At 32.8% G+C, this 23,237-nt stretch overlaps 1 protein-coding gene across 6 annotated transcripts in view; it reads left to right on the plus strand.

Moving 5' to 3' along the window:
• Positions 1–23,237, plus strand: part of LOC119668489 (period circadian protein-like) — a 79,806-nt gene that overhangs the window by 17,589 nt on the left and 38,980 nt on the right. The window contains exon 8 of one of the 6 annotated variants that reach the window (XM_038078011.1): positions 829–1,244. The exons of the other annotated variants lie outside the window; for them this stretch is intronic. Coding sequence (XP_037933939.1) covers positions 829–861 — 33 coding nt within the window. The 3' untranslated portion in view covers positions 862–1,244. Of the gene's footprint in view, positions 1–828; positions 1,245–23,237 lie in introns of those variants that run through there. 6 annotated transcript variants of the gene reach the window in all.

The following is a 23,237-nucleotide window of genomic DNA, read 5'->3' on the forward strand; positions in this document are numbered from 1 at the left end:
CAAATAATACTCAATTGTTTTTAATTTATTAAATTTAAAAAATTATACTCAATACTTGCAAAAGCTGAAAATACAAATTTTTTTCACTATCGTGTGAAATTTTTTTTTTTTAATATTATTTTGCTTTTTATGGAATTTTCAAAAAATCAACTTAGAACTAATAATAAATTATCGCTGCTAATTTCTGTATTTAAATAGAAACAAAAAAATAGATAATTAATTGACCTTAGCCAAAGCTTTGCCCAATTTCGTTGTCAAGTCGGGTATTATTCTTGAATAGCCGAGTTTATATAGTTTCGTTTGAGTCGCTGGGTTCCAGTGCTTTGAATAAGATTGTTTGCAAGTGGGTTTTGATGGTTCCTGAATATAATTTTGTACTTTTGTATGTTGCTGTCAATTTCATCTGTGACTCTGTTAATTCAAAGATCTCTATGAATATTCGCTTTTTTTATTTATCAAGGGGTACCGACTATTAGACGGAAGATTTTTTATTGAGCTCTTTGGAGTTTTTTAATGTTTGATGAAGAAACAGAGCTCCAGAGTTTAATTCTGTCCATATGGGTTTTATCATTGTATTGTAAAGTTCCACTTAATGTGTGAGATTAAGTTTAAAATTTTTGTTTATCAGCCAGTTTAGTTCTTGTTGCTTGAGTTTTAATTGGGTAACTTTGGTTTCTATATGCTTTTTCCAAGTAAGCATTTTGCAAATATTTTGTGTCATTGCATTGGGGTACTACTTTCCCATTAATACGATATGCAGGGCAGCTATCTTTTCGTAGAGTGAAGGTTGTGTGTGCACTTTTTAATTTGTTAATTTTTATTTTCCAGAGATCGAGCCATTTTTGCAGTTTGTTGAGGTGATCTTGAACAGATTTTGTGACTGTGAATGGATCGTCACTATGGCTAAGGATGGCAGAGTCGTCCGAAAATGTGGATGTTGTACAGTCACTGATTGGCATATCTGCTGTGAAAATCAGATAGAGCAATGGGCCTAGCACATCACCTTGGGGTACACCGGTCATAATGAGGAATTCATTGGAGACGAAAGAATTTTGTTTTATAACAAATCTACTTTTTAAGAGGTAGTTTTTGATAAGTGAGAATATATTGTATGGTAAATGTTGTTCAAGTTTTCAAAACAATCCTTCGTGCCAAACTTTGTCGAAGGCTTGAGTTATGTCTAGAAAGACGCCTGAACCAGTGACGACTGCTCTAAGGTGCGGAGGTGTGCGGCGCACACCCTTACATAATTTACAAAATATCCTATATAAATTTATTAAATATCTTTACATCGAGAATTTATATTATTTATTACATTTCCATATATATGTATATTTTCAAACATTAAAGTTTTATCAAAATCAATTAAATATAATTGTCTATGAAAACTCAATCAATTTGCTTCTCTCAGCTGCTATAGTTAGTTGTGCTCATAAGTTTGCAGTTCAAATCGCATTTCTATTGTATTTCGTCTTTCCCCTTTGCGTGCGGAAAAGTTGGCCCCACATTTATACGTTGCAACTGCATTCACAAATTTCTGTCGTTAGTTGTGCTCAACAGAAAAATTAAGAAAATAATGTGCGTATGCTCACGTTTGTAATATCAAAAATAGAGATTTATGTAGTGGGAATTGTATAAGAGTAGTTTTCACCGTAGCACCGATGAATATTAACCGCCTGATGTGCGGAAAAGTTGACCGCACATTTATACGTTACAAGTCTGTTCGATTTGGTTTGATCACTGCATAAACATGTATGGTTGTGAGTACAAACTCTATTGTTTGAAAAAATTTGGTTTGATGTTATATGAAGCATGTGAAAAGTTATGTTTATTTCATATTGATATAATATTCAACTTATATATATATAAATTATTAATTTAATTTATTTATTATGTCATTTTGTTAATGAAATTATAAATATTATATTGTGAATATGTTATTGCCTAATGTAATATAATTATTTTTAATGAAACATCTAATATGTTTCAATTTATTATTTCTAATTTACGCGGCTCACATTGTGGAAGGGCCGTACACCCTTCCAGAAAGGGCATACATATTTACATATTTACAAAAATTTTATATTTAAAATAATTTTATTATCTATTTTTTAGTAAATAATAAAATTTAATAAATATTCATAAATTAAATAAAATATTTATTAATCCCTTTGTCACTGGCCTAAACAATACCGCCTTTTCTCAAATGTTTCCTTAAATACTCGTACTATGCGGTATATTTGTTCTATTGTGTTGTGCTTCTCTCTTATTCCAAATTGGTGGTTAGGCATCAGCTGTTTTATAAAAAGTTTATCGAATAATTTTGAGAGAATTGAGGGGAGACTTATGGGTCAATATGTGACTTGAGCGGAGTCCTTTTCGGTCTTGAGCATCGTCATGATTTTAGACAGCTGCCAGTCGTTTGGAAAGTACGCAGTCCTTAGAAAAACGTTATAAAGGAAAAGTAGCTGGTCTTTGGCGATTTGTGGGATCTCTTTCAACATTTTCGTTGTTATTAGGTCGTAGCCTGGAGCTTTTTTGATATTTAAATTTTTGATTTCGTTCAAATTTATTAATTATATATTGAATTTTTGTAAAAACGAAATTAATTATTTATAAAAAATTAGATTGAAAATTAAAATTAAAATTGAAGACTAAAATTAAATTTAAATTAAAATCAATTCAAAAAATTACATTCAATTATTTTACATTCATTTAAATAAAACTTATAATATTTTAAATTAAATAAAAATTTAGAAAGTTAACAGATGTTAATGGTGTCCTTCTTTTTTAGACGTTTGTGACCTTTGTTCAGTAGCAGCTTGTAAGCTGATTGGTTATGGTGATCTTCTAACTTTAAGAGGTACTGACGGCTACATCGAGCAGCTTCTTATATTAGTATTGGTACGCCCAAGTCGCTATGAAGGTTAGCATTTTTCATAAACCACGGTGCATTTGTTATCATTCTTAGGGTTTTAGATTGCAGCCATTGCAGTTTTTCAATATTTGATGGCATCGCTGTTCCCCACAGTTGAATTCTGTAACTCTATATAGGTTTTATTATCGACTTGTATAGCAAAAGTTTGTTTTCCAGTGGTAGCTTAGATGACGTGCCCATAAGCCAATGCAATGAACTTAGTTTTATATTTACTAGGGTCGCCAGTGGTCGAAATTCGACCAATAGAAAATACAATTTATTTATTTTAATAGTATTTAAATTTTATTGATGAATTTGATTAAAATATGAACAAAATCTAAAGAAAGTTGTAGAAAACAATTTAAAAAATAAATTAAAATTTATAATTTCATCTCGTGCAAAATTATTTGTTGTGTTTCTGGTATTGGCTTAATTCTTCCTAGTATTATCAATCCAATCAAATCGTTTAATTTAAATTTGTCGTCATATGTGACCACATATGCACCTGCGAAAAAAGAAAATAATTAGTATAAAATATGAAATATGATGAATTGTTTGAATGAAATACCGATAAAGTTTCGAACTGATGCTCCATTTTGAAATCTTTTCAACAAATAAATTATCTTAACATCTGCTCCGTACAATTGTTCTTCAGGTGATATCGGAAAGTTATCAGTATAGGAATCAGCAATTTTGTAGAACAGCACCTTCTTCTAAAGAAATTCGAAATTCTGACGCAATTTATTGCGTCAATTTATTGCATAATTTCGACAATGCGACTTTGCACAACATCTCGCTCCCGTGTTAATTATCAAACAAATTCCTATACTCTGCCATCACGAAATCAAATCGCGGTATGTAGTGAGGCAAGAAACAAAGAAATGAAATTGGCAAATGAACGAATGAAAAAAATTAAATATTGAAAAACATTCAAACTGAATGAAATCTAAAATGATAATAATGCATAATAATAATTCTATATTTTATATCACGAAGTTCTCAAAACTTCAGTGTAAACAATATTTTTTGTAAACACCCTTTCATCATTAGCCAAATGACCTTGTCCACCTTCATTACTGACATAAAATTTAAGCCCGTCAAATGATCTAACTCTACTCGCTGCAACGTAAAGTTGACCATGCGAAAAAACAGTTCTCCTCAACAATATTCCAACTCTATCAAATGTCTGTCCTTGGGATTTGTTAATTGTCATAGCAAATGCGCTGATGACTGGAAACTGTGTTCTTTGAAAATTAAATGGCAGTGCAGTCCCTGAATACGTCAAGTGTATGCGTGGAATCAAAACACGTTTTCCGCGAGCAACTCCAGTGAGTACTTCACAATCTATTGTGTTATTATGCATTGCTTTGACTCGCATTCTCGTCCCATTCACTAATGCTTGCTTCATATTTAAATTTCGAATTAACAAAACTATCGCATTAATCTTGAGCTCCAACTTATGTGGTGGCATACCACTTACAATCAAAGTATTCAAAAATTCTACGGGATAGTTGCACACCTCACTGTTATCCTCGCAAATAATTCTGTCAAAACTGTAATAAACCTTTTTTTCACCAGCGATGCGATTCAATACATCGTTATTGATAAGTCCACAATCTTCATTAGTTGGAGCTAACACAACTGACTTCAACATTCTATCTGATAAAATGGTTTCATTAATATCTCCAAAAATATCATGTACTATGTTAGATTCAACACCTATCAAATTTGCTGGAATTTCTACTAAATCTTCACCATTGCCAATTCTCTTTAGAAATTGAACGAATTCTAACTCTTCGGGGAGTGCTCTCATATTTTGAGTTAACGTTATATGATTGAAAAACGGGAATTCTGCCCAACTCGTAATACAATTTGCAATCATTACTGCTATTACAAATAATGCCGCCGAATTAATAAATCTGGCATAACTACTACTTTTTTTATATTCGGAACTGTATTTTCCATCAGATTTATAGGCAGTTTAAAAACATTATGGAGTGTCTTTCCACCAATCAATAAAGTGGAAGCAATACCACTAAATGCACACGAAATACAGCGAAGATTAAGGGAATTTAATTTACGAATTATAGCCGTTTGTGTGAATGTTTTCCCACAACCTGCATGGGATGTCAAACAAAACACATTTGATCCTGTATCGTGATACTGAACTTCACGAATAACTTTATCAATAGTATCACGCTGTTCATTATTTGCGCAATCATAAAGCTCATTAAATAAACATTCTTCTACGAAAGGATCAAAAATATTGAGATCAGCAAATTCTGGCATTATTGTAGGTGTAGGCAAACCAAGTGACGTACATGTAACATTATGTGTTAACAAAATATCCTCGATTTCCAATAATACTCTATTAAAAGAAACATCTACACTACAACCATCTCTAACGAAATCTTCGCTTAAATGATCTCTAAATTCCACCCAAAGCGCTAATGCATTTGCTAGAATATTGAAACCACAATTAATCGCAAACAAATTACGCATTTGTTTTCCTGAGTTAAATGTCTTAGCTTCATTGAGAGAAACTCTCCACTCGTTATAATTGGACGCAATTTCCCTAGCATGACATGCTTCGATAAATGTCCTATAAACAATTCCATTGAATGTACGCACATCTTCATATGATTTTGGCCCTTTTACATGCAACAAAAATAATCTTAAATGGAATTGCTCAATTTCTTTGGGAGACACCATATACATCCGAGTAATAATTTTATCTCCTCCTCGTTGTCTTTTTTGCCAAGATTTTCTATTATCAATCCAAACATAATGCAATGAAATTTCTATATACGTATATTGATTAGCAGATGAATCACTTTGATTCAATTGAAAGAAAGCTAATAGCTTCGTAAGCTTAGGATTTTCTACTGCTTGTCTTTCTTGGTCTTCGCGAAATATAATATTTTGTCTTTGTGGCAAATGAATGTCAAGACGAATTATAATATGAGACTGAAAATGCATAGGAAATTCATATATTCGCCACATAGCCTCAGTTGATCCCACATATCGACCATTCAAAAAATTTCTAACTTCATCTACCTCAACTTGTACTTGTTGGTCATTTTCGTTTGTGCTTTCACTTTGAATTAAAACAGTTGCACTATCAAAACCCTTATATACATATTTATATATGTATTTAATACTTTTGACGGAAGTGCACACCTCAACATTAATGTGGCAATTATATTTTGCAAGCAAATATGGGTTGTATGAAACGACATAACGATTATCTAAAGACTTTCCTCTAACATCAACGGAAACATTATTATCGCGCCGTCTATACAACGGATAACCATTAACTGATTCTTTCGTTAATTGTACAAAATCCTTTGGAAATTGTTTTGAATATTTTCCATCTTGCATACATACAGAGCTTGGATTCAAAACACCGCATGGACCGTGCATCATATGTTTGACAACAAATTTATGTAATTTTGGCTGCAAATTTTTATCCGGTATCTCTGCACAAACTATTTTATCAATATCAGCCGCCCCGACAATTTTGTCATTTTCACATAAAGTTATCAAAATGTGAGTATGAGGCAAACCTCTTTTTTGAAATTCGATTGTATATATAAGAGCCTCAACTTTGCCAAAAATATATTTATTCCAAATGTCAGAAATGAGTTCTTTTAACTTCGATTTAAATACACGCACAACTATTTCAGGCCTGAAATGAGATGATTCATTAGGATCAATATTATATACAATTTCCGCCCAATTCTTATTGCAAGTCATTGTAACAAAAAGCGATGGCTTGCCGAAGTACTGAACAATTGACATTGCATCTAAGTAATTTTGATACATGTTTCTCGGAGACCCAGTGAAGGATGAAGGCAAAATCACTTTACGACCTAAGCTACCATCTCCTACTTGATTCGTTTGCAAATAATCACTAATATTGTTATACACATCTGCCCTCAAATTTACTTGATTCTGTCTTATAAAATGTAGTCGACATCCTTCTATTCTCACGTACATATCAACAATGTATTGCAAAAACAGTTTTTGCGATTTATGCAAAAAGCTAAATTGATCCCTTATTGCAAATCTGAAGCATGCAAATTGTAACATTGTAACTTTATTTCGAATCTGCCTACCATTAGAATTATGTTGCACGTTATGCGATATATTAACGTGCCAACCAAAACCTCCATTTGGGAATAGTAAAGGATATGCCAATGGTTCCAAAGCAGAATCTAATACTAATACATTCTTAACTACACCATTTGTTTTTAAAAAAGATATCATATTTCTCTCAAATGGTGGTTCACCATCTATAGTCGTAAATATTATATCTTCGTATATCTGTATCACGATTCACGATAATTGCCATACAAATCTCTTTTTGTGCATTGCTTACTCTATCATAATGTTCTTTCATTGTACAAAATGAATATCTCTCGAATTGAAGTGTTGTTAATGTCGATTCAACCAATTAATTAACCTTAACTATCACACAATTCACAATTAAAATTCATCACAATTAAAATTTAACTATCACACAGTACACTTGAAATAAATCTAAAAATTTCAAACTCATTAACCTTAACTATCCACATTTCACAATTAAAATATATCACAATTAAAATTTATCAAAATTAAAATTTATCACAATTAAAATTTAACTATCACACAATGCAAATAAAACGATTGATATCAAAGGATATTTCCACTTCAATGCGTTTTTTTTATTCACAAACAATATTTGAAATTTAATGAGCTTTAAAAATCTGATTGTAACAGAATCCACAAAGTCCAAACACACAAAGTCCAAACACACAAAGTCCACTTTTTTCCAAAAGTGGAAAAAAATCGCACACACAAATCCACCGTAAACAATTAACAATTCGTCACAAAAAAAAACTTTGAAAAACACATGTATTTTGTTGTTGTAGTCGCTAAATTTACGCCAACGCATTTTTACCTGTGTTTCCGTTAACGTACATGCGAAAAAATAACGTTGTGCTCTTCTGCACGTCTTCACCTTTCCAACGGTATAAATTTTATCCATATATGTCAACGGCAACACAGTTAAAACGGGGTAACAAACTTTTATGTTAGCGTAATTATATATAGACTAGGGTCGCCAGTGGTCGAAATTCGACCAATAGAAAATACAATTTATTTATTTTAATAGTATTTAAATTTTATTGATGAATTTGATTAAAATATGAACAAAATCTAAAGAAAGTTGTAGAAAACAATTTAAAAAATAAATTAAAATTTATAATTTCATCTCGTGCAAAATTATTTGTTGTGTTTCTGGTTTTGGCTTAATTCTTCCTAGTATTATCAATCCAATCAAATCGTTTAATTTAAATTTGTCGTCATATGTGACCACATATGCACCTGCGAAAAAAGAAAATAATTAGTATAAAATATGAAATATGATGAATTGTTTGAATGAAATACCGATAAAATTTCGAACTGATGCTCCATTTTGAAATCTTTTCAACAAATAAATTATCTTAACATCTGCTCCGTACATTTGTTCTTCAGGTGATATCGGAAAGTTATCAGTATAGGAATCAGCAATTTTGTAGAACAGCACCTTCTTCTAAAGAAATTCGAAATTCTGACGCAATTTATTGCGTCAATTTATTGCATAATTTCGACAATGCGACTTTGCACAACATCTCGCTCCCGTGTTAATTATCAAACAAATTCCTATACTCTGCCATCACGAAATCAAATCGCGGTATGCAGTGAAGGCAAGAAACAAAGAAATGAAATTGGCAAATGAACGAATGAAAAAAATTAAATATTGAAAAACATTCAAACTGAATGAAATCTAAAATGATAATAATGCATAATAATAATTCTATATTTTATATCACGAAGTTCTCAAAACTTCAGTGTAAACAATATTTTTTGTAAAAACCCTTTCATCATTAGCCAAATGACCTTGTCCACCTTCATTACTGACATAAAATTTAAGTCCGTCAAATGATCTAACTCAACTGGCTGCAACGTAAAGTTGACCATGCGAAAAAACAGGTCTCCTCAACAATATTCCAACTCTATCAAATGTCTGTCCTTGGGATTTGTTAATTGTCATAGCAAATGCGCTGATGACTGTGGAAACTGTGTTCTTTGAAAATTAAATGGCAGTGCAGTCCCTGAATACGTCAAGTGTATGCGTGGAATCAAAACACGTTTTCCGCGAGCAACTCCAGTGAGTACTTCACAATCTATTGTGTTATTATGCATTGCTTTGACTCGCATTCTCGTCCCATTCACTAATGCTTGCTTCGTATTTAAATTTCGAATTAACAAAACTATCGCATTAATCTTGAGCTCCAACTTATGTGGTGGCAAACCACTTACAATCAAAGTATTCAAAAATTCTATTGGATAGTTGCACACCTCACTGTTATCCTCGCAAATAATTCTGTCAAAACTGTAGTAAACCTTTTTTTCACCAGCGATGCGATTCAATACATCGTTATTGATAAGTCCACAATCTTCATTAGTTGGAGCTAACACAACTGACTTCAACATTCTATCTGATAAAATGGTTTCATTAATATCTCCAAAAATATCATGTACTGTGTTAGATTCAACACCTATCAAATTTGCTGGAATTTCTACTAAATCTAAACTACTAAAAATTACTAAACTACTAGACTACTAGACTACTAAACTACTAGAAATTGAACGAATTCCAACTCTTCGGGGAGTGCTCTCATATTTTGAGTTAACGTTATATGATTGAAAAACGGGAATTCTGCCCAACTCGTAATACAATTTGCAATCATTACTGCTATTATAAATAATGCCGCCGAATTAATAAATCTGGCATAACTACTACTTTTTTTATATTCGGAACTGTATTTTCCATCAGATTTATAGGCAGTTTAAAAACATTATGGAGTGTCTTTCCACCAATCAATAAAGTGGAAGCAATACCACTAAATGCACACGAAATACAGCGAAGATTAAGGGAATTTAATTTACAAATTATAGCCGTTTGTGTGAATGTTTTCCCACAACCTGCATGGGCTGTCAAACAAAACACATTTGATCCTGTATCGTAATACTGAACTTCACGAATAACTTTATCAATAGTATCACGCTGTTCATTATTTGCGCAATCATAAAGCTCATTAAATAAACATTCTTCTACGAAAGGATCAAAAATATCGAGATCAGCAAATTCTGGCATTATTGTAGGTGTAGGCAAACCAAGTGACGTACATGTAACATTATGTGTTAACAAAATATCCTCGATTTCCAATAATACTCTATTAAAAGAAACATCTACACTACAACCATCTCTAACGAAATCTTCGCTTAAATGATCTCTAAATTCCACCCAAAGCGCTAATGCATTTGCTGGAATATTGAAGGCACAATTAATCGCAAACAAATTACGCATTTGTTTTCCTGAGTTAAATGTCTTAGCTTCATTGAGAGAAACTCTCCACTCGTTATAATTGGACGCAATTACCCTAGCATGACATGCTTCGATAAATGTCCTATAAACAATTCCATTGAATGTACGCACATCTTCATATGATTTTGGCCCTTTTACATGCAACAAAAGTAATCTTAAATGGAATTGCTCAATTTCTTTGGGAGACACCATATAGACACCGAGTAATAATTTTATCTCCTCCTCGTTGTCTTTTTTGCCAAGATTTTCTACTATCAATCCAAACATAATGCAATGAAATTTCCATATACGTATATTGATTAGCAGATGAATCACTTTGATTCAATTGAAAGAAAGCTAATAGCTTCGTAAGCTTAGGATTTTCTACTGCTTGTCTTTCTTGGCCTTCGCGAAATATAATATTTTGTCTTTGTGGCAAATGAATGTCAAGACGAATTATAATATGAGACTGAAAATGCATAGGAAATTCATATATTCGCCACATAGCCTCAGTTGATCCCACATATCGACCATTCAAAAAATTTCTAACGTCATCTACTTCAACTTGTACTTGTTAGTCATTTTCGTTTGTGCTTTCACTTTGAATTAAAACAGTTGCACTATCAAAACCCTTATATACATATTTATATATGTACTTAATACTTTTGACGGAAGTGCACACCTCGACATTAATGTGACAATTATATTTTGCAAACAAATACGGGTTGTATGGAACGACATAACGATTATCTAAAGACTTTCCTCTAATATCAACGGAAACATTATTATCGCGCCGTCTATACAACGGATAACCATTAACTGATTCTTTCGTTAATTGTACAAAATCCTTTGGAAATTGTTTTGAATATTTTCCATCTTGCATACATACAGAGCTTGGATTCAAAACACCGCATGGACCGTGCATCATGTGTTTGACAACAAATTCATGTAATTTTGGCTGCAAATTTTTATCCGGTATCTCTGCACAAACTATTTTATCAATATCAGCCGGCCCGACAATTTTGTCATTTTCACATAAAGTTATCAAAATGTGAGCATGAGGCAAACCTCTTTTTTGAAATTCGATTGTATATATAAGAGCCTCAACTTTGCCAAAAATATATTTATTCCAAATGTCAGAAATGAGTTCTTTTAACTTCGATTTAAATACACGCACAACTATTTCAGGCCTGAAATGAGATGATTCATTAGGATCAATATTATATACAATTTCCGCCCAATTCTGATTGCAAGTCATTGTAACAAAAAGCGATGGCTTGCCGAAGTACTGAACAATTGACATTGCATCTAAGTAATTTTGATACATGTTTCTCGGAGACCCAGTGAAGGATGAAGGCAAAATCACTTTACGACCTAAGCTACCATCTCCTACTTGATTCGTTTGCAAATAATCACTAATATTGTTATACACATCTGCCCTCAAATTTACTTGATTCTGTCTTATAAAATGTAGTCGACATCCTTCTATTCTCACATACATATCAACAATGTATTGCAAAAATAGTTTTTGCGATTTATGCAAAAAGCTAAATTGATCCCTTATTGCAAATCTGAAGCATGCAAATTGTAACATTGTAACTTTATTTCGAATCTGCCTACCATTAGAATTATGTTGCACGTTATGCGATATATTAACGTGCCAACCAAAATCTCCATTTGGGAATAGTAAAGGATATGCCAATGGTTCCAAAGCAGAATCTAATACTAATACATTCTTAACTACACCATTTGTTTTTAAAAAAGATATCATATTTCTCTCAAATGGTGGTTCACCATCTATAGTCGTAAATATTATATCTTCGTATATCTGTATCACGATTCACGATAATTGCCATACAAATCTCTTTTTGTGCATTGCATACTCTATCATAATGTTCTTTCATTGTACAAAATGAATATCTCTCGAATTGAAGTGTTGTTAATGTCGATTCAACCAATTAATTAACCTTAACTATCACACAATTCACAATTAAAATTCATCACAATTAAAATTTAACTATCACACAATACACTTGAAATAAATCTAAAAATTTCAAACTCATTAACCTTAACTATCCACATTTCACAATTAAAATATATCACAATTAAAATTTATCAAAATTAAAATTTATCACAATTAAAATTTAACTATCACACAATGCAAATAAAACGATTGATATCAAAGGATATTTCCACTTCAATGCGTTTTTTTTATTCACAAACAATATTTGAAATTTAATGAGCTTTAAAAATCTGATTGTAACAGAATCCACAAAGTCCAAACACACAAAGTCCAAACACACAAAGTCCACTTTTTTCCAAAAGTGGAAAAAAATCGCACACACAAATCCACCGTAAACAATTAACAATTCGTCACAAAAAAAAACTTTGAAAAACACATGTATTTTGTTGTTGTAGTCGCTAAATTTACGCCAACGCATTTTTACCTGTGTTTCCGTTAACGTTCATGCGAAAAAATAACGTTGTGCTCTTCTGCACGTCTTCACCTTTCCAACGGTATAAATTTTATCCATATATGTCAACGGCAACACAGTTAAAACGGGGTAACAAACTTTTATGTTAGCGTAATTATATATAGATATGTGTCTTTTTAGCCTCTATGTGTTTGTTCCAGGTTAAACGTCTATCTAGATATATCCCTAAATATTTTACATAGTAGCTCGAAAGTACTTTTTGTTCATTTATTGTAATATTGGGACAGTTGCCTGGTCTTAGAGCAAATGTTACATGGGTACATTTTTGTTGATTGATTTTGATACGCCGTACAGATAACCATTGTGAACATGATCTTGAAGCATGCGCTTTGCTATTGCAGGGTTTTTGTTTGCACTTAGTATTACTGTAGCGTCAGTAAATGTTGCAGTTAAAGTGTTTTCTGAAGTTGACAAATACTTGTATACAGTAGGTACCATAGCGAACCTATTACACTTCTTTGGGGAACTTCTGTTTTGATAGGACAAGGTTCTAAAACAATGTCTTTATATCTTAAATCAAAACTTATTTTACTTAACATAAGTAGTTTTTAACCAAAAGGTGAGGGTTAGCTGGCATAAGTATAGTAATTTTATGTATTAAGATTTCATGCCATATTTTATCAAACGCTTAGGCTTCATCTATAAATATAGAAGTGCATTATTATTTATTTTCAAATGAGTTTCTAACGAATGATACAATACGGTGCACTTGTTCAATTGTACTATGTTTAGCTCTGAAGCCGAATTGATATTCCGGAATTATTTTGTTAGCTGAGAGTATTGGCACTATTTTTGCTATTAGCAGGTTTTCAAGTATTTTTAATAATATTGGAAGGACACTAATTGGTCTGTAAGATTCTACTTTGGTTTTGTCCTTCCTAGCTTTAGGTATCATTGTTATTTGTGACATTTTCCAAAGTTTGGGATAATAACCTGTCCGTAAGATAGCGTTATATAAATGCCTGAGATGTGAAATGCCATATTGTGGTAACTGTTTCAGTATTGCAACTGAGATTTTATCAGGTCCTGCTGCCTTTTTCGCATTGAGATCTTTTATAATTTTAGTGATATTTTCTAGTTTAAAGATAAGTGGACTGCTCGAGGGATGTAGGATTGTTATTGGTATATAGGTGTTATTTGAAGCATCATTTGGAGTTAATACATTTTTCAAGTGTTTTGAAAATATGTCCCCTTTCTCAGAGTCACTTCGTGCCCAGTCACCATTTTCTTGTCAGAGAGGAGATTCATGCTGGATAGGCTGTTTGAGGAACTTTGATGCCTTTCAAAGTGAATAGTCAGTTTGTTCATTAGGTGCCAAATTGTATAGAATTTTGATATCTTTCCGTTAGTGCATATTTGAGTTCATTAGTACATTTAGCAAGTGGAACTTTAAGTTTTGGGGATCTATGTCGTTGCCATAGTTTTCTAGCTTTCTCTTCCGTTGTAATAATGCCTCTATTGTTTTTGTCCCTCCAATTTTTTGGGTTGTTTTTTCAGTTCTTATCGAAGCTACTTCAGCACCCGTTGAGATCACTTAAGGAAATTAGTTAACGCAAGCATCAATTTCATTATTCACTTTTAACAAAACATGTTGTGGTATATAGCAAGAAACATATTTACGAAATTTTAACCAGTTTACATATTTCGTTAGACTTTGCGTTTGGATAGTTCTATTCAGTTGACATTGTACTGTTATTAGTGTTGGTGAGTGGTTTGATATTTAATATTTTTCCTTAGGCCAAAGTCAATAAGATCTGGGACTCGATCAACATTTGCATAACTTTTGCCTTGAGGTATTATTACTTCTGGATTGCTTATTTGTTCTTGGAAGTAATTTTTGGGTGGCACAGTACTTGATTGACTTTTGGGAAGAGTTATTTGCTTAACTGCAACAAACACAGTACAACCCCTATAATTTGCTGTATGGCATTTGTCACAATTGCTGCATTTTTTTGTATTTGCATCTTCCTTAGGTTTTCGGCATATGGAGGATTTGTGTAGATCTCCTCATATTACACATACACTGGGTAAGTTGCAATATGTTCTAGTATGACCAAATTTTTGACAGTTAGTACATTGTATTGGATCTTTCCTTTTGAAGGGTTCTTCAATGAAAAAGATCCTTCAATTATCCTTCGATGAAAAAGATAACGAAGATTGTAAAGTGGATGCACTTCTCCTTTAGCTAGTTTTTTTTTGCATTTGATTCAAGTTATACTTTAAATATTGGTTGAGGTATTTTATTTTTATTTTTAATATTAAAGATGGACTTTGTTTCGAATTCGGCTTCTTCCAAGGCTGTTTTTATATCAGATTTCGGTACGAAATGTTCTATACCTTTAATTACTACACTAACCTTTGCTACTTTTTAACTTATAGGTATAGTAGTTTTTGTTATGGCATCAAAGAAGTTTATAATTTTTATAATTTTTTTTATAATTCGTCGTTTATTTGGATTTTTGTTTCATGGACATTTCCTTTCAAGATTGGAATCACATAGAAATGTTTATCGCCAATGATGGATGTCATCTTATTTAAGAGCTTGTTCGAATTCTTTTTGCCTTAAGTAGATTGGAGATGGTTTATATGTATTGGTATTATTTCCAATATTATGGCTTTCAACAGTTGATAAAATTTCAAATCTATTTTAATTTAAGGAGGCGCTGTTTTCAACTAATTTTGTTTGTTTAGCTACTTGTCTAGATAGCTTTGTCATAGGTCTGCGTTTCCGCTTTGTAACAAGAATGTATATATGTATTCCTGTTTGAATTTTATTGCCGCTGTCTTGTTTAGCAGCATTTTGCATACTGTTTTTATCTTCAATATTGATAGACTCATGTTCGTAATTATTTGTTGTGCAATTTGGCAATTTTTGATTGCAAATATTTTTCTGCAACATTTTCTCTGCTACATGTTTTTCATTGCTGTTCTGATGTGCAACATTTGTTAATGGAGAATTTGGCAGTGAAGATCCACATTCAGCACTTCATGAAAAAGTTTTTACTGAGCATGCGATGTGAGAAGATCACTTTTGCGTGCAGAAGAAGACGGCAATAAATTAGTAAATTTATTTGTTTGTATACTTACTCTCCGAATAACTTGTTTATTTTATCTGAACACTCATTTTAGGTTTTTGTTTTAGTTTGGCGCAATATGTTTGTTGCTTTATTTTATATTGACATTAACACAAGCAGTGGAAGTTTAAACGAATTTAAGCAAATTTTAGATTTAAAGACCCGCACTTTCTCAATTTAAACTATTTGAAAGCAGAGCCAACATAGTACTGCATAGTACTTGTCGTTTCTCCTGTATAAGGGTTGCAATTTCGTTCAATGTATGGTAGTTTATAGGTTCAAAGCCACAACGTAGACAACGGTGTAATTATTTGCGGAAGAATTCACCCGAAAGGTCAGAGTATTCACTGTGGGGACTTGTTAGTTAGTTAGTTAGGGGACTTGAGTGTGCGTCGAATTGAATGCACCAAAGAATCTATGACAGAAGTGTACATAAATGGTAGACAATGTACAGCACTACTTGATACAGGTCTTGTACGGAAAACAGTAACGAGAACTATGAATGGACAAATCCAGTTATGTTCCATAAACATTTCGGGTTTCGGCGGTGGAGACGTGCGAGTAACTGAAAGGGTTAGGGCACAACTTGTCGTCGATATTGCTAATGTTGTGTCAAAAGATGTGGTTGTACAAATTCAGTGGAATACGTTCACTTTGGAGGAAACGTCAAGATACTTAATGGTAGGAATAACTACGCGGGATCCTATATCAATGAACGAAATCAACTGCGGAAGCGATAGCGAGGTAATACGACAAGAATTGCACAATCTCATTAATAGTAATAGAGACGTATTCATCATCAGCTTGAGTGAAATACGTTCCGACAACTTTTACATAAAGGCGTAAACTGTGAGTGGTCTAATGAGCAAGAAAAATCATTCAATGAACTGAAATCAATATTAACGAAGAAGCCAGTTATGACTCCTTTGCGATCGGATGCCAAGCATCCAGTGTATACTGATGCAAGCTCAATTGGGTTAGCAGGTGTGCTGTTACAAAATAAGAAGGACGAATGGAAACCGTTGCGTACTACAGCGTTAGATGATCAAAAGTTCCACAGCTACGAGCTGGAAACATTACTGTAGTCGAAACACTGGAGAGACTGTGTTATTACGTATATGGTAAACCGATCACGGTGGTGACAGACTGCAGTGCTTTAAAAACAGCGATGCAAAAACGTGAGCTAATTCCAAGAATAGCCAGGTGGTGGTTACGTATACAAGATTTTATATAAAAATAGAACATATGTTAAAAGTGCGAAACGAATGGAACACGTGGACGCACTAAGCCGAAATCCTTTACCAAATATTTATGAAAGCGACACAGCGGATATGCGTACTTTCAAGGTTAGATTAAACGAATAGACGTAAACCTTCAGAAAATAGTGGCTGAAGTCCAAGGCGAGAATGGACTTGAAAGAGATGGATATAAAATACATAACGGTCAGCTGTATCGTATGGTTGATGATAAGCTGAGCGTGAGCGTTGAAAAGACGATAAATCGAATCAAAACCCATCTATAGTTTCCATGAATGCGAAATTTCGCAAAGAATTATATTAAATCTTGCGTTAAATGTGCGTATAACAAACAGCCAGGGGGAAAAAGGAAGGAATTTACTATTTTCTGAAAGTGTGAAACGAAATATATATCTGCTCGTTATAGTAGATGCCTTTACGAAATGTACCATACTAAGCCAGTTATAAGCACCGCGACAAAACACGTACTCAGCGCGCTAAACGAAGTTATGAATTACTGTGGAATGCCAACGACAATAATTACCGATCGAGGGACTGCGTTTACAGCGAAAGATTTCGAGATGTTTTTTACTGGGAACCATATTCGACAAATTAAAAATGCAGTAAGAACTCCACGAGCAAATGCTCATGCCGAACGGACTAATAGAACAATATTATCGATGTTGTTACCATCGAATATGGTTGACAAACGATGGGACGACAATATGGTAAGATTGCAATGGTGCTTTAATACGATGGTAAATGCAACAACGAAATGCACACCGTACGAGTAGCTGTATGGTTATCAATCTCGTGATATGCTTCAGAAAGCACTAATTCTAATTCTAAATAACGACAAAACTCATCAATTACTACCCATCAATTAATGGATTTACGCAAACCGATTGCAGAATGAATTACTGATGAACAAGCTAAAGCTATAAGCTGATACTACAAGTATTACTTACAGCCAACGAAATTTAAATAGGGTGATCTGGTATTAGTCCAAAACGAACAGTGTAGCACGAGTGAGTCAAGGAAACTGCAGCCGCGTTATAAAAGCCCCTTCATTTTTACCAAAGTTCTCGACAAACCCCGATATGTAGTCAACGACATACCTAACTTCGAACGAATACAGCGGCAGTACACCTCGATGTATTTGTTCGATAAGATCAAGCGGTGGTGCCAGTTACCTTACGATGACAGTAGCAGCAAAACTGATGACGACAATGATGACGTTGCCGAATGCCCTAGAAAGAAGATTAAGCAAAAATGAAGTTGTCTGGAAGCAGTATATAGAATTTATGGATGAGTACGAAAAGTTGGCCCACATGAACAAAATTCATATCGAAGACATCATATCACATTATTTGATCCCACATCATTGTGTAATTCGATCTACCAGTAGTTCTTCTGTTTTAGCAACTTCTGTTTTAATTTAGACTTATCTAAAAGTGTTTTGGCTCTAGTGTGCGCTATTTCTAATCTATATTTAATTTCTTTACTATAGTCATCTACATTATATAATGGACTTATGTTACTAATTGTATTGAATTTATTGAAACCTTTAGGAATTTTTCCAAAAATAAGCTCGTATGGACAATATCCATGCACCACTGATGGTGTTGTATTAAAACAATATGTGAAGTATTTCAACCATATATCCCAGTCGTTTTTATCGACTGATATGTATGAACGTACATATTCATTAAATGTTCGGTGACTGCGTTCTACAGTTCCGAGTGTTTGATGGTGATGAGCTGTTGATGTTATATTTTTGATTTTTAAGTATTTGCATATATCCGTTATTAAAGAATTTTTGTACTCTGTACCCATGTCCGTAATGAACGTCTTCATTGGACCGTACAAAAGTATAAAATTTTCAAAAATTGCCTTGGCTACAGTATTTGCACTTTTATTTGGTATTGGTATAGTTACTAAGTATTTTGTTAAATCACATATAAGTGTGACAGCATACTCATTGCCATTCTCAGTTTTAGGTAATGGACCAATGGTATCTACCAATACTGTGTCAAAAGAGCCTGTTGGCGTATCAGTTATTGTCATTGGTATTTTTGTATGATTATGAATTTTAGATTTTTGACATTTCTGACATGATTTGACATATCTTGATATATCTTTGGTCATGTTTGGCCAATAGAAATGTTTTTCAATTTTTTGTAACGTTTTTGTTATTCCGCAGTGTCCACCTTCCACTGGGTCATCATTGTAATTTTTTAAAGTTTTTCTTATTTCTTCCTCTTTAACCAGTTTGGTCACCTTTGGCTGTAGCGCTACTGATAAATTTTTCAATAATTTATTGCCCTTGGCCTTAAATTCATTTATTGAGACAATTTTTTTCATTTATTGAGAAAATTTTCTCACTAGGTGCCACTTGTACTTTGTTGATGCGATGTTTGCAGGTTAATTTCTCTAACCTTGGGAATAATTGTCCTAAGTCAATTTTCCCATTGACAAACAGATCATCAATTATTATTTTTTCAATAATTTTATTTCCACGTTTTAAATAACAGTGGTTAGAAGTCAATTTCAATTTTATTTGTTTTCTGACGTCAGTACTATTAATGACTTCGTATATATGGGGCTTTTCGTACTTTAATTGTTGGTCGAGGGTATTTATTTCTTTATTTTGTTTGGTGGTTGATCTAGTTCTTATTTTGAGAATCTTTATAGATTTTTCGTTCATGTCCTTAAAATCGTCTATCGTAATTCTCGATAGAGCATCGGCAATATAATTTTCTTTGCCTCTGAGATATTCCACTGTGAAATCGTATTCTTCGAGATCTAATCTCATTCGAGTTAGTTTTGAACTCGGGTTTTTCATTGAGAAAAGTTAGGTTAATGAGCGATGGTCAGTTTTAATTAAGAAATGTGTACCATATATATATGGTCTAAAATGTGTTATAGCCCAATGAATTGCAGTAAGTTCTTGTTCAATGGTTGACTTGTTACTTTCTCCTTGAGTAAAAGTCTTTGAAGCGTAGGAGACTGGAAGTTGTCTACCAACATGCTCTTGGCTGAGTACTGCACCACAAGCATGCTTGCTTGCATCAGTAGTGATACAGAATGGTTTTTTAAAATCTGGATACTGTAAAATAGTTGGATTCATAAGTTCATTTTTTAGATAATCAAACGCTTTTTGGCAATCTTGAGTCCATTGAAATGGAACTTTCTTTTTGGTTAATCTCGTTATGTGTCGGGAATAGTCAGAGAAATTTTTTATGAATCTTCTATAATAGTTACAAAAAGCAACAAATCGTCGTGCTCCATCAGCATCAGTCGGTACTGGGTAATCTCTGATTGCTGTGTATTTATTGTCATCCGGAAGGATGCCTTTGTTAGTGCATTTATGACCGAGATATGTAACCTCATGCATGAAAAATGTGCATTTGTCAGGATGTAGTTTAAGATTGTACTTCCGACATAATTCGAAAACATCTGTCAAATTTTTAAACATATGTCTTTTAGAACATCCGAGTACAACTAAATCATCCATATATAAAAATGCTTGAGATGGTGTTAAACCAGAAAACGCAAGAGTTGAAAAGTATTTGGAGCAATTTTTAATCCATACGGGAGTCGTTTAAAACGATAAGAGCCATTTTCTGTAGAGAAAGATGTAATATCTCTTGAAGATTCGTGTAGCTCTATTTGATGGAATCCAGACATTAGGTCAAGACATAAAAAATATTTAGCTCTTCCCAATTGATCAAGAATGTCTTCTATTCTTGGAAGAGGAAATTTGTCTGCAATCAATTTTTTACTTATTTGGCGGTAGTCCACTACTAACCGCCATCTTTTCTCATTTGAACCGGGTAATGACTTTTTGGGTACTAATAACAAAGGACTATTGTAGTTTGACATTGATGGTTCTACTATGTCATCATCTACCAATTTCTTTGCTTGTTTTTCGACTTCTGCTTTGTGGGTATGTGGTATTCTATAGTTTTTTATGTAGCTTGGTGTTTTATCGCTTAACCTTAAACGCTGTTTGTAGAAATTATTTACAGAAATTTGTTCATTTTCTAAACCGAATATGTTACTGTAATTTGTACAGAGTGTTGTTAACTTGTCGCTAAATTTAATAGGAAAATTTTTGGATAATCTATTTATGATTTCTTTAGTTCTATGGTATGAAGTATCTTTTGGTTGTAATATATCATAATTTAATATTTTTTCACTTTTTATATTGTTAGCTTTTAAAGCTGTAACTGAACTATTTGTGTTGAGTATCCTTATAAACGCATTATTACCTTGAACTATAGTGTTTGCAATAAACACACCAGGTTGTAATTCTTGGTTTGGCACCAATAAATCTTCCTGTTCTGCGCTGAGGTATACTCTCCTAATTACTTGAGATCTTGCTGGTAACATGATAAAATCATTGTCACAAGTGTTTTTAATTGGTATCGCAATATGCTGTGGAAAACATTTTGGTCGTAAAACGAGGCATTCTTTATTTTGCATGAAATCGAGTTTACAATTAAATTCTCTTAGAAAGTCTATGCCGATGATTCCATTGCATAGTATAGGAAAATCATCTTGTACTGCATAAAATTTATGTGTTACTAGAATATTTTCAATTCTAAGATCTAACTGTGTAAGACCCAATGATTGGATCGAACCTTGGCCTATACCGCTGAGGGTTGTTACCTCAAATTTATTTACTTCATATTTATCTACATTTGCGATTTTTAGTAGAGACACGTCTGCTCCTGTATCTACTAATAGGGTTAGTAATTTATTAGTGTCATTATTAAAAAAATTAACAAACACGCCCAGGTTAAGGTTTAAGCTATATATTGTGTTATGTTTTAATCTCTCAGAGGCTGGTTCAGGTTTTCCGAACCAATATTGTTTTGGTTAGTACCATCATTAGTACTAGTTATTCTAACATTATGTTGGATCCTACGGTTATTTCCGCGTCCTCGTTGATTTCCATATTGATTAGAGTTATTGTATTGTCTCTGCCTATTGTAGTTATTATTTCGGTAGTATCCTCTACCTCTAAAATTTCCATTCACGCGATTGTTTTCGCGATAATTATTTATATTTTGACGCTGTGTAAATAGAACAGTGTCTGTCCGGCCAGTAGCATCCGTGCAGCTTTCTACAAATTTTTGTACCGCATCGTTCAAATTATTGAATTGGCCTGACTTCATAATTAGTCTGACTTCAGGAAGTGTACAATTTTTAACCATTGCATCTACAGATGCCTTAGTTGAATATTGTATAGCTATTTTTGGTGGTATTCCATCCGAAATGTAAGCACCTTGAATTGCTTTAGTTAATTGCTCAACCTCTTTAGTATATTGGTTGGCAGTTTTGTTCTTCTGTTGGAGATTCATTAATTTAGCAGTTAAGACTGCAACCGATTCTCCTTTGATATTTGTTTTTAAAGTATTTATTATGGCTAATATCGAGTTTTCGGTGGTTATTATTTGCCTAGCTTTACCCTTTAATTTAGTTTTTATTAAAGTAACTGCCAATCTTTCATGTTCTCCTTTTAACTCATCGACCATTTCGATACCGTCAAGGAAACTTTGTAGATTGGATGCAGTTCCGTCATACTCAGGAATGAGTCGTGACGCTGTACTAATGAATTGGTCAGCTGATTGTGCCATATTTGTAACGTGGTATTTTTCTATTTCTGATAAATTTTCAATTTCGCTATTTGCTTCTTCAATTGGTATTAATATGTCACTATCTTCTGTGACAAATAGTCTATGTACATCTAGCTGTATTGGTTCATCTAAGTTATGTGGAATTTTTTCCGCTATTTTATATTTAGAATAAATGTTTATTAACCTGTCTCTGGTTTCCCAAAATACAGAGTTAACAATTCTTTTATGGCTTTCTGTTAATCTATGGCTATAGTTTATATATATAGTTCTGATATTCTCTAAACTATTAACTAAGGTCAATAAGTGTTTTCTCAGAGTTTCTGATCTGATAAACGTATTTTTGTTTATACACTTGTATGCTTTGTTGAAATTTTCTTTTTCTGTTCTTAGAAATTCTTCGATTTGAGACCATTTATCCATAAGAGTTAAAGAATTTTGTTGATTGATTTAATGAAAAATTTTTCTAACTATTTCA

The sequence above is a fragment of the Teleopsis dalmanni genome, chromosome 1, assembly GCF_002237135.1.
Source record: "Teleopsis dalmanni isolate 2A chromosome 1, ASM223713v2, whole genome shotgun sequence".
NCBI lineage: Eukaryota > Metazoa > Arthropoda > Insecta > Diptera > Diopsidae > Teleopsis > Teleopsis dalmanni.